This window comes from Haliotis rubra, unplaced genomic scaffold (genome assembly GCF_003918875.1).
Source record: "Haliotis rubra isolate DU_JTF1 unplaced genomic scaffold, ASM391887v1 Scf91, whole genome shotgun sequence".
In the NCBI taxonomy this organism is placed as follows: Eukaryota; Metazoa; Mollusca; class Gastropoda; order Lepetellida; family Haliotidae; genus Haliotis; species Haliotis rubra.
The window spans coordinates 1,375,678-1,389,875 of record NW_025767646.1 but is presented as its reverse complement, the minus strand read 5'-3'; the positions used below and the strand labels follow the sequence as shown (position 1 = coordinate 1,389,875).

Genomic DNA, 14,198 nt, shown 5'->3' with positions numbered 1-14,198 from the left:
TAGATCAATGCTTGTGCTGTTGATCACTGGATTGTCTGGTCCAGACTTGATTATTTACAGACCGCCATCTTATAGCTCGAATATTGCTGAGTGCAGCGTTAAACAACAAACCAATATGGTTGGATGTAAATGTTATGCATGTAAATACTTTTCCAGAAATTTAACTCAGCAAAATTGAAGCAATCCAATAAACTGATTCATGATAGACTATGACAGATGATGTCTGTTGACCCAAAAGTAATTCTGTGTGATGACGTATATTGACAAATACACCTGTTTGCATGATCCAGGCTGGGACGTTTGAGGTGCTGCTTGTGAGACTTGCCTGTCTGTTTGACCCAGACACAAACACCATGATGTTCACAGGAGGCCGACTCTTCAAGAGACATCTAGCTTCGGTGAGCTGACATGACAATCATAGTGATAATAAAGAAAAACATTGCAGGGACGAATATCTCAATTTTGTGTTTGTTTTCAAGATTTGTTGTTTTTGGATTGATAATGACATTAGTACAGTAAATAATGCCCATGCTCGCTGACTGGGTTGACATGTCATCGTATCCCAATTACGTAGATCGATGAAACATGTTGTTGATCACTTGATTGTCTGGTCCAGACTTGATTATTTACAGACTGCCGCCATATAGCTGGAATATTGCTGAATGTGGCATTAAACATTAGACCACTCACTCACTCACTCACTCACTCACTCACTCACTCACTCACTGACTCACTCACTCACTCACTCACTCACTGTTTCAGATGACGTCAAATGCTGGCTTTCTGTTGGATTCTATGTTTGACTTTGCTGAGAGATTCAATCGATTGAACTTAAGTGATGATGAACTGGCTGTCTTCTCTGCTATTGTATTGTTGTCACCAGGTAAGATGATTATGTTTGTATATATTATTCATATCTTTTCAGATGTTTCCTCTGAAGTAAACAACTTATCATACTGCAGTAATACATTTATCAAAAAGAACATTTAAATACCATTGCCTGAGAAACTGGTGTATTATTTCCTAAAGGTCAAACAAATATATTTCTCAATCAACTGTTACGTTCGAAAATTTAAAAAAAATAACAAAATGCTTTTTTTGATTGAAGATATGCTTGTCTTGAACATATTCACCTTTATGTTTGCTCTGTTCAGACCGTCCTGGCCTCCGTAACCTGGAGCAGGTGGAGAGGATACAGAACAGACTGACCGAGGCTCTCCAGAACATCATTAACACAAACCACAAAGAGGACAGCACACTCTTCGCTAAACTGCTCATGAAAACCACAGACCTCCGCACACTCAACACATTGCACTCAGAGAAATCCATAGGTATGTGCCACTCTTTATCAAGTCCCAAGCAACAAAATATGTACAGTATGCTTTCACATGAAACAACCTTGTCTTACCCAACCAGCCTGAGTTTCCGATGAGGCCGAATTGAGCATCATTGGATACTAGTTGTGTGTGGGCACAGATCCTCATAGACCACCAGTGGTGGTTATCATAGAAATGAATTTCAATCTAAGCTCAGTTCCAGCTACCCGTGAAGGTCCGAGTTAGAATGAACCTTCAGTAACTCATGCTTGTCGTAAGAGGCGACTAACAGGATCGGGTGATCAGGCTCGCTGGCTTGGTTGACACGTGTCATCGGTTCCCAATTGCGCAGGTCGATGCTCATGCTGTTAATCACTGGATTGTCTCGATTATTTGCAGACCGCTGCCATATAGCTGGAATATTGCTGAGTGTGGCGTAAAACTAAACTCACTCACTCACTCCAGTCGCCAGTCTCATAATCCAAAGCACCCTCCTAATCTTCATGATCAGTAAACATCACAATTGGTTCTTATTCTTTCATGGGTGGATCATCGTTTCTGTGTATGTCTTTCTTGACACTTTTACTTTTCTCATTTCAGCTGGTCAAAATGGCAGCCGAAATGCTCAAGAAAAACGTAACAGTGCTGAAGAGATGGAGATGGACTTTCAAGATGCTCAAAGTATACGGTACGAAACAATAACAGTGTCAAGTGTCAATAAATGTAGAAATAAATTGTGTAGATATTACAGCTCCATCTTCTTAAAAGGAAGTGATAATACAATCTGGTAACTTTCAATGCCTTTGTTATCAGGCACCAACAGTTTGTTTGCAGGGCAATGGAATCTTTTGTGAATGAAAAATATGTTTTAGAAATATTGGCTAAATTATTCATTTGGCATGCTTAATGTGATGAATAAAATTTTAACATCCCAGGTTTAACATTGTAACATCCCAGTCGTCCGCCACAGAAAGAATTTGAAGTTGCTGGTTCCCAAAGGGTAGACATCTTTCATGCATATTCATTGTGTTATTTCACTTTTAGATCTGTCCGTTCTGTGTCGCCCACCCTCTCAGAGGCATCCTCTAACATGACTGTGACCTCCGGGATTCAACAGCGCTGACTCCGCCTCTATTGACAGCAACGGCGTGCCTAGTCAACGACTACCATTTGAAGCAGCAGCTCACCAACAGGTGGTACTGAGAACCCCATATGGAACATTCTACCGCGAGGAAATGAGTGGTTTCTATGGAATGGTTGCTGATCAACCTCGACGCCGGTGCAATACATTAGATCGTGATACGCTCACACGACCTCGTCTGCATACTATTGAGGAAGGAAACAGGAGAAGATATACTTTGGACAGAGAGTACATTAACAAAATGGTGAACAAACTGAGTGATCGTCTGGAAAAGCGTGCAACTTTCAGAGGAGACAGCATGCCACCTTCTATATCAAGCAGTGCGGCCAGTAGTCCAATTCCAGAGGAGAATTATCCATATTTGAACAGCAACCGCGAGTTTGTGCCAATATCCACTGCAGATTCCAGCCATTGCAGTTCTCGTGCCAGTCCTCTTCTCAACCCAGAAGGACTCATAGCATTTGGGTCTTCACCCAATTCACCCCGTCCAAGGTCAAGGTCAGGGTCATTTGGCACGGATGACTATCCTAACATGCGCCCTCGCTGCTACAGTTTTCATATCAATAGCGAAGGCCGAGCATCTCGCGTGTCCTCTCTCAAGCAGTTCCCTGACAAAGATCAGATGTCAGCCGATTCTCAGTACCTGTCCCCCGAGATGAGGCGAGGCAGCATCAGCTCTTCCTACGGTCTTCATGCCAGAAAGAAATCCTTGCTGGTTGACCGCCATCCATCTTATCTCAGTGTCAACCCAGAAACTCTCCTTCATGATGCTGAGAAAAGAGCTCATGGTCAAGAAATGGCTAAACTCAAGGTGGGATATTTTGTATATATGTATATGTATGAAAAATGGTAAAAAGTCTGGACATTCAATATTGTAAGCCTTAAGCACGATGTATTGTATGCTGTACTCAGGCAGATGTCTGTGGTCAGATTAAGGCAAAGTAAGTCTGCAGCACCACATGCTTGCTTTTCGATCTGACAAAACTGTGTATTGGGTAGTTTAATGTGCTCCATTAGCCTGAATAATTGCTTATGTTGTCATCCATTGGCTTACAGTATCCAGGCCACCTTTGTATGGCTTGATTATTGTGAAGTCCAGAATAAAACAATGTTTAGTCACTGTACCGTGACAAAACACCTTACTGTTTTATGATGAATGTTAGTAAGAGTAAGACAGCTTGTTTGAAATCAATCAGAGATCAGATTAATAAATGATGCACTTTATATATTGAGCATTGTTTTCCCTGTCTTGCAGAGAATGGTTCAGGAGCAGGCCATGTATGATGCTGCCACCCGACACGGCCTCTACCCCCCACCCAGCTCTGTGATTGGCATCTCCCCACCCCCTCCCGTCCTTCTCCGTATCAGCCCCCGAGATGATCAAATGGGTGGGAAGTCCTCGGACGTTGACATGCCAGTACTCAGAAAGGCAGGAATCGAGGCTTTCGGGGCAGAGAAGAGAAGTTCTCCCAAAGAAGCATCTGCCACAGTGACCACTGCCTCTCTCTCTGGGTCATCAGAGAGGCTGGACATCGACATCAAGTCAGAGGATGAAGCCACTCCGGAGATCTTCCACAAGAAGTTTGACAAGATGAGAAAACATACTGTACATTCCAGTAATGAAGACTATGATAATTCCATGACTCTAGACTCCTCCCCCACCCCAGAGGACTCAGAGATTGCTGCAGTTATCAGAGATGCTTGTGTGAAAGAAGAACAAGATGAAAAATCCAAAAGATCTGCGAGAGAAGCTCACCCTAACCTTCTTGCTCACCTCAAAGCCCCAACTCAGGTTGTTCAGCCACAGCTTACACGGCCAACAATACCCACAATTCCCTGGAACCATGCCTATCCCATGATGCAGCAGGCAGGGTCTTCCTCCATGACAGACAGCCCTAATATGATGTATAGCGGCATTCAAGGTCAATGTCCAGTGAATGGAGTCTCATTGGAGGCCAAACCCAAAGTGGCTGCAGAAGCTGGATCTAAGGAGCAGTTCCATGCCACAGCAGTGTCTCATCTGAAGGACAAGTTGATGAGGAAGTTTGATAGTATGGAGAATTTGCAGAAAATAGCCAAGGAAAATGGTGTTCAGGACAGTAAGCAGAAGCCCAGCACACCTGCCACCAATGGGACAGTGCTGCTTCCGCCCACAACTTCCCAGGCTCAAGTGACAGCAGCTCTCCTCGCCTCCCAGAACTACTCCTCAGCTCTCTACCAGTCCATGTTAAATCGAGATCTGCCCCAGATGAGGGGTGTTAGCTTCCCCCCAGGCCCCCTCAACCAACATCTTGCCAACATGCAGCAGTTCACTCAGCCCTATGGCAGCAAAAGTGCAGCACAAACCACAGACAAACGGTAGGCATCCACTTCAGTTTTAGAGGAAACCTGTGAATGTCAAAAGTAAAACGTTTGGCAGGGAGTCCAGTGCCTTACTCTCACAGCAAACGTTACTGTGTGCCATTGTAGGAAACAACCTCAGCTCTATGACTGTCATAAGTTTATGTTAAAGTGACGGTATTACGATCACCTTAACACTAAGATCGCTTTGTTCTACTCCTCTTAACAGGAGTACAAATTGTTAATCATTGTTAGCAAGTGCAGTAGGAATGCTACAATGACACTTGTGATTAGAGGATATTCAGACAAAATCTAGTAAACAATATTATGTAGCCAATAGGGAGAACATAGTTATCAACAAAATTTATTTAGAGCATACTTTTGTATGGAATTCCATGTTCAAACAGTAAAGTAAAAACAAAGTTACTAGACAGGTGGGGTAGAGTTTGTAAGGGTTACTGGCCCTCCTAGAAAATGTACGCCGAATATCTTGGTTTGATTCTCGACATGGGTACAATGTGTGAAACCCATTTCTGGTATCCCCGTGGAATGTTGCTAAAAGCGGCATAAAACTCACCCACTCACCCACTGATATTAATTTTGCTTGCATGTTAATGTTTGTCATGGAGGATGAGGGTCATTATGTGGCTACTTAGTGAGTTTACTTTCTGATGTAGGTTGACAAAGTCAAGGCGTGAACCCTGGTCCACTCAATTACGACAGTATGTTCAGTTCAATGTTATCTTGTGTTGCAGGAATGACCACACTCAGCCTCTGAACCTGTCCACTCCGAGGCCCGAGGAATCTCTACCTACTAGTCAGGCCATGTCCAGGATGTCAAATAGCGTGGAGAAAGAGGCTGGGGTCTGATTCTCACCTCTGACACAATGAGGAGTGCATCATTCCTCAAGGACTAACTACAGCAGCAGGTGCTATGATCATTGAATATTTGCATTTTATGTTAACTGTGACAAGAGCAGCTATATTTGACTCGCTGAGTAGTGTTGTGGGTGCACGAAGAGAGAAGTTGGATCTGGTTTTGCTTGTGTGCTGACAGTCATTCAGCCCTGTAGATGACTATGTTCACATCTCCGCAGAAAATGGCATTTCTTGTACGTTTACAGACGTGCCTTCAAGATGCTCCGATGGATAGGATTCACCCAGACAGTTTGTAAATTGCCAAAATTTGATTTATGTGTTTGCTGACATTTGACTTTATCCTTGGCTATATGCATTTAGTAGCGATTGACCTGTGTCTGTGGATGATGGTGTTCTTGTACAGGCGGCAGAAAAGACCCAGGGAAGGATGTGCAAGCTTAGATGCAGGCGACAAAAGGGAGTGGATATTATGCTGTAGATATGAAAAGACGGTAGTATTAGCTCTTAGACATTACATTTGATATGGCCTTGCAAATCCTGATTTCACAAACATGGCTGCTGACAAGTTCATGTTTCGTGACAACAGCACGAGACAGAGCAGTTGGTGCCACCACCTATGATGTGATAACTATGACCTGATGTGATCTACGAGACTCCATTGCTGAAAGTGATAACTATGGCCATCTTCTCAGTCTCAAAGGACAAACCGACCTTGACAGTGATCAGCATGGCCTTGAACTTTGTATGGTAAGGTCACGACCTTCAGTAGAGGTTCATGACCTTGCATGGTGACCTTATTCTGTGATATGAAATATTCATATACAGTTGGGTAAAGGATCTTATTACAAGAAAACAATGAACTTTCATCCTTACAAAACGAGTGCTTGGCTTGTTAAGATTTGTGCAACCAACTGACTCACTATTCAGAATTGCAAGTGACCACGACATTTGAAAACAGCTAGAATGCTACAGTTAGGTTTTGTATAGAAGAAATGTGTGGGTACACTGGGGGGCGGTGGGGTAGCCTAATGGTTAAAGCGTTGGCTCGTCACGCTGAAGCCCCGGGTTCGAATCCCCACATGGGTACAATGTGTGAAGCCCATTTCTGGTGTCCCCCGCCGTGATGTTGCTGGAATATTGCTAAAAGCGGCGTAAAACCAAACTCAGTCAGTCAGTCAAAATGATGGTATATGATCATTCACACTCCGTACCATACACACAAGTTGATTTGTTTTGTCCAAAACCTAAATGTATATTTTGTGTTATACTCTCCACACAACTACCTTCATAATCTGGTCTGCATTCAATCAGGCAGCTTCAGGCAACACAAGGTTTTCAAATCGTAAATCATTCACGGTATTTATTGTTGATGTATTCTGTTCATCCAAATATGTTAGATCTATATTGCGTGTGAGATATGAAAGATGTCATTAATCAGAATCGCTATATACGTTTCCATTTTCCTTGAGAGGGAGCAATTATAATGGAGGCAAAATCAATGAGATGAATGAATGAGTAACAGATTTTGTTGAATGTTGAGACAATGAGTGTGTTGTATACACCGCACAGTAATGTGCGGTTTGATGTATTATAATATAATATATAAATATATATTTAACTATTTATTAATGTCTAGATATGTTACCGTATCTTGAAGCTGTGGCCTAAAGTGCTGATTTAGTTTAGATGGATAATCTAACAGTAGTTTAACCCAAAGGGAATGATTTCAGTTTGTATTGAAATTTAGAAAACAATACTTGATGTGTTATGTTATTGCTTTTTTATGAATTTGTTGATTTTTTTTTACACAGAAACAACCTAAAAAATAGAATGAGGAACAGTGAATGTTTTGAAAACTGTAGTTGTTTACAAACTCTGATATTATCCATAAAATATTAATTCTATATTATTCCTAGGGTGTTTCATAATACACTGTTGTATTTATGTATTTATTTGTTGTATATTTACAGACTATCTTTCAAAGAATAATGTCAAACACATTCAGAAATAATTGAAACTACTAATAAGTTACCCAGAAATGTTTCGTATTATGAAGTGCTGTACACTTCTGTGTTTGGTTTGATTGTCATGTTTTCAAAGGCAGTTGAAGCTATGCTGAGAAAGAAATATTTATTTGTTTATCAGAAACTAATTAATCTGTATGAACTATGACCATCAGATGGTTTGTAAGTGCATAATACCTCTGACTAATTGTTTATATGTGAGTAGCAGGTTTTCAACATACATGTTTCATATGAGAAAGGATCATTTATGCATCTTATAGATACACTCAACTGTTCTCATATTTTAGTATGAAAAGGTCATTAAGAATCTTAGTTTTCTCAAAGTTAAAACATCAGTGCTTATAATTTATCACAACATTTTCATGATTTTTCTGTTGATAAAAAACATGTGTTATGATTATGTTGCCATGGTTATGATGATTGTTTCTCAGAAACCTTATTTTGCTTCCCTGCTGGATGTAAGAGGGTGACGCTTGTGCCATTGTGTTTCTATTTCCATTGCAAAATGAAAAGTCATCGCTTACTATCTGAAATCCATGTTTCTCTGCATAGGTGCCACCCTGCTTTGTATCTGAAATATCAGTCAAATCTTGAGTGATATGCTTTTCCCAATAGTGCTCAAATCAGTGATTAACAACAAAATATAATCTTAAATTTATAAAAAAGGTATAAAATTCACAAAAAGGTTATTGTGCAAATCTCTATATTTCCAATCACAGCCTGACATAATTTCAATGGCTTAAAAAGATATTTTCTGAAATATTATGTAAAAAATATTAATGTGCTAGCTATTTGTTAAATTGTTGAAGTTAAAGATTAGCTTCTTTTACTGGCATTTTACTGAAGGCTGTTCATACGTGTAGCTTGCTTCTTGTAAAATACATCATTCCAACGGATAGAATCACTACATCTGGCATTTTACATGTTAACTTATGTTTTAGTTGTTGTCTTCATTAAGAATGATTGATATGTCTTTAACTTATTTCTGAGGTGTCCAGTGTTCTGGTTGCATGATAGGTCAATGTGGTCACTCTAGGTGTGTAATAAACAAACTGTGTTCAGTCATCAACACTTGCTTGTTGTTTATTCCTAATATTCCCTTATAAGGGGAATTACTGAGGGTGGGGCTGGAACACTAGACTGTTATGGTAGAATGTGTCCCTTATACGCCATGAATGCTGTAGTCTGGTTCCAACGATGGAGTTAGATGGGCCATTGAATGTCATGTTGTATGGGGTAGCCAAGATCAGCGACCTGGCTGGGACGATGAGTAGATTGAGTCTCACATCATCTTGTATGGGGTATCCAAGATCAGCGATCTGGCTGGGACGATGAGTAGATTGAGTCTCACATCATCTTGTATGGGGTAGCCAAGATCAGCGATCTGGCTGGGACGATGAGTAGATTGAGTCTCACATCATCTTGTATGGGGTATCCAAGATCAGCGATCTGGCTGGGACGATGAGTAGATTGAGTCTCACATCATCTTGTATGGGGTAGCCAAGATCAGCGACCTGGCTGGGACGATGAGTAGATTGAGTCTCACATCATCTTGTATGGGGTAGCCAAGTTCAGTGATCTCCTTGGGACAATGGGTAGATTGAGTCTCATGCCATCTTGTATGGGGTAGCCAAGTTCAGCGATCTCCTTTGGAGGATGGGTAGATTGAGTCTCACGTCATCTTGTATGGGGTAGCCAAGTTCAGCGATCTCCTTGGGAGGATGGGTAGATTGAGTCTCACATCATCTTGTATGGGGTAGCCAAGTTCAGTGATCTCCTTGGGACGATGAGTAGATTGAGTCTCACGTCATCTTGTATGGGGTAGCCAAGATCAGTGATCTCCCTGGGACGATGAGTAGATTGAGTCTCACGTCATCTTGTATGGGGTAGCCAAGTTCAGTGATATCCTTGGGACGATGGGTAGATTGAGTCTCACGTCATCTTGTATGGGGTAGCCAAGTTCAGTGATATCCTTGGGACGATGAGTAGATTGAGTCTCACGTCATCTTGTATGGGGTAGCCAAGATCAGTGATCTCCCTGGGACGATGAGAAGATTGAGTCTCACGTCATCTTGTATGGGGTGGCCAAGATCAGCGACCCGGCTGGGACGATGAGTAGATTGAGTCTCACACTCACATCATCTTGTATGGGGTAGCCAAGTTCAGTGATCTCCTTGGGACGATGGGTAGATTGAGTCTCACGTCATCTTGTATGGGGTAGCCAAGTTCAGCGATCTCCTTTGGAGGATGGGTAGATTGAGTCTCACGTCATCTTGTATGGGGTAGCCAAGTTTAGTGATATCCTTAGGACGATGAGTCGATTGAGTCTCACGTCATCTTGTATGGGGTACCCAAGATCAGTGATCTCCCTGGGACGATGAGTAGATTGAGTCTCACGTCATCTTGTATGGGGTAGCCAAATTCAATGATATCCTTGGGAGGACGGGTAGGTTGAGTATGCGTCATGTTGTATTGGGTAGCCAAGTTCACCGCAGGGTTATGAGTGCTACTGCTACAAAAAATATACAAACAAACATGGCTTTTTGTCACAAACAGATGTCACACTAACCTGCGTGGAACTATGCGAGTACGGATAGTACCAAAGATTGCGTTCTTTTTAAGTTATCTGTTATAATGAGATTGAGTTCCTGGTACTGTCTACATTACGGTTTGTGGTCGTCTGGTCCGTTTAAAACTCCAGATTTCAACTTGATCACACACAGAAAGTTACGCACCCAAGCTATGGTAATCAAGAACAACTTCTCTGACCAGTAGTGAGTACACTTCAACAATTACATGTAGTATTCTCCGACATTACATTGTCACACGACCTGTAATCGACTGGGTAAGTGAGTGAGTATGGTTTTACGTCGCTTTTAGCAATATTCCAGTAATATCACGGCAGGGGACACCAGAATCGGCTTCACACGTTGTACCCATGGGTCTACAGTCTGACGTGCGGACACTTAAAAAATTAGGCCATCGACTGGACGCCACGGCTAAGTTTCCCCAAACTGGGATTTTCGAGTCGTATGTCTGTCAGTGTTTCGGTCTTACTGTGCGCTACGATAGCTCCGCGGAGTAAGGAATGTAACCTCTATTGTTCAAAGGCTAAAGATACCTCCTAGTTGAGAACACTTGAAATATGGGCGTGCATAGCGCAGTTCATGAGAGTTAATTGTAAGTAGCTCGACGCTAAAAATACACCGCTTTCAAGCAACATTCCTGCAATAAATAGCAGAGACATCAGAAGTGGGCTTCACACATTGTAGCTATACACCCGTGAAGGTCCGGGTTAGAATTGGTCTCTAGTAACCCTTGCTTGTCGTAAGAGGCGACTAATGGGATCGGGTGGTCAGGCTCGCTGACTTGGTTGACACGTCATTGTATCCAAGTTGCGTAGATCGATGCTCATGCTGTTGATCACTGGATTGTCTGGTCCAGACTCGATGATTTACAGACCGCCGCCATAAGGATGGAATATTGCTGAGTGCGGCGTTAACCAACCAACAAATATAAAATATTGTAAGGTGTGAATGAACCTTACGCATATACATACACACCCGCTATGCACAGATGCGATATTACGACATGAGAATAAGCCAAAAAATAAATATCATGGTTGTCCAGCTGTAGTGATTTTAAACATCCAAATCTGGAACTGCCACGACGTTTGACTGTAGATACTTTACCGTAAACCATCTTTACTAGTTACAGCTAAATACGTCCCTTGCGTATCCTTGTTGTTTGATGCCACAAAGAAAGCGTCAGTATGTCGTATTGAGTGTGACACATAATTTGAACATGAACACCGCGGTCAACACCAGGTGTCAAATACATGTATATGGTTTTGCCTCACTGTATGCAACATCAACTTTAGTGAGTGAGTTTATAGTTTTTAGCAATATTCCAGTAATATCACGGCAGGGGATACCGGAAATGGGCTCCACACATTGTACCCATGTGGGGAATCGAACCCGGGTCTTCGGCGTGACGAGTGAACGCTTTAACCACTAGGCTACCCCACCGCCCAACATGAACTTGAAAGTGTTATTAGATAGCGGAATCTAGATGCCACTAAACAGGGCTTGGCATCCGTCGTACTAAACTTAGGTTTTACATCCTCATCCCGAGGCACACTCACATCCACCATGTGTCATCATCTTATCCAATACTGGATTCAATAAATTGCTGGTTTGATACACGGATGTCAATATTTCAAAGTTGAAATGTATTGTTTTCTCTTTTCTTACACCAGAGAGTGAAATCACTGAATTATTTAAACGTTTCTGAGAATGCACTGTCATGCTGTTTACAGAAAATGCATGATCATGTATACTATGTAAAAACCCAGTTGTATTTACCTGTACCAGCTGTGTACACAGTCATGACTCAGGAGTTGTTAAACTGGGTGTAGGGGGTATAGGGATAACTGGTGGGGTAGGGCTGGAGAAGGGTGCCTTACCATAGAGTAATTACAGCGGGATATAGTGTGGTTATATTATGCTACATGGTATGGTTACACAGAGTGTGTCACATAGTATCATTACACACAGTGTACCACATAGTATCCTTGCACACAGTGTACCACATAGTATCATTACACACGGTGTACCACATAGTATCATTACACACAGTGTACCACATAGTATCCTTACACAGTGTACCACATAGTATCATTACAGACAGAGTGTGTCACATAGTATCATATCCTTACACACAGTGTACCACATAGTATCCTTACACACAGTGTACCACATAGTATCCTTACACACAGTGTACCACATAGTATCCTTACACACAGTGTACCACATAGTATCCTTACACACAGTGTACCACATAGTATCATTACACACAGTGTACCACATAGTATCCACAATATTATCAGTGTACCACATAGTATCATTACACATAGTATCATTATCCTTACACGGTGTACCACATAGTATCATTACACACAGTGTACCACATAGTATCATTACACAGTGTACCACATAGTATCATTACACACAGTGTACCACATAGTATCATTACACACGGTGTACCACATAGTATCATTACACACAGTGTACCACATAGTATCATTACACACAGTGTACCACATAGTATCCTTACACACAGTGTACCACATAGTATCCTTACACACAGTGTACCACATAGTATCATTACACAGAGTGTGTCACATAGTATCATTACACACAGTGTACCACATAGTATCCTTACACACAGTGTACCACATAGTATCATTACACACAGTGTACCACATAGTATCATTACACACGGTGTACCACATAGTATCATTACACACAGTGTACCACATAGTATCATTACACAGAGTGTGTCACATAGTATCATAAGATTACGCGCAGTGTAACACATAGTATGATTACGCGCAGTGTACCACATATAATGAATAACACTGTGTGCCACATATGATGATTTCACACTGTGTCACATAACATGATTACAGTGTACCACACATAATAATAACACGCAGTGTACCACATTGTATGATTAAAGCCTCCACATAACATGATTACACACAATGTGCCACATAGTATGATTACACACAATGTGCCACATGGTGTGATTACACACAGTATGATTACACAGAGTGTGATTACACACAGTATATTTACATAGTGTTCCACATAGTATGATTACACGCAGTGTACCACATCGTTTGAATACACACAGTATACCACATCGTTTGAATACACACAGAGTACCACATCGTTTGAATACACACAGTGTACCACATCGTTTGAATACACACAGTGTACCACATCGTTTGAATACACACAGTATACCACATCGTTTGAATACACACAGTATACCACATCGTTTGAATACACACAGTGTACCACATCGTTTGAATACACACAGTGTACCACATCGTTTGAATACACACAGTGTACCACATCGTTTGAATACACACAGTATACCACATCGTTTGAATACACACAGAGTATCACATCGTTTGAATACACACAGTGTACCACATCGTTTTAATACACACAGTGTACCACATCTTTTGAATACACACAGTGTACATCGTATGATCACACACAGTGTACCACATCGTATGATTACACACTGTGCCACACAGAATGATTACACAGTGTGCCACATAGTATGATTACACACGGTGCACCTCATAGAATGATTACACACAGTGTGCCACATAGTATGATTACACACGGTGTATCACATCGTATAATTACACAGAGTGTGTCACATAGTATCATAAGATTACGCGCAGTGTACCACATAGTATGATTACGCGCAGTGTACCACATATAATGAATAACACTGTGTGCCACATATGATGATTTCACACTGTGTGTCACATAACATGATTACAGTGTACCACACATAATAATAACACGCAGTGTACCACATTGTATGATTAAAGTCTCCACATAACATGATTACACACAATGCGCCACATAGTGTGATTACACACAGTATGATAACACAGAGTGTGATTACACACAG

The 14,198-nt window shown here is 41.4% G+C and overlaps 1 protein-coding gene across 1 annotated transcript in view; it reads left to right on the top strand.

The window, feature by feature from the left end:
- The window catches only part of LOC124264098, a 28,896-nt gene extending 22,520 nt beyond the window's left edge, over positions 1–6,376 (top strand). The window contains 8 exon segments of the mRNA XM_046698825.1: positions 291–398; positions 763–883; positions 1,155–1,331; positions 1,917–2,004; positions 2,361–2,436; positions 2,438–3,268; positions 3,713–4,815; positions 5,553–6,376. Of these exon segments, the coding sequence (XP_046554781.1) occupies positions 291–398; positions 763–883; positions 1,155–1,331; positions 1,917–2,004; positions 2,361–2,436; positions 2,438–3,268; positions 3,713–4,815; positions 5,553–5,667 (2,619 nt within the window). The 3' untranslated portion in view covers positions 5,668–6,376.
- The last annotated feature ends 7,822 nt before the right edge of the window (positions 6,377–14,198 follow it).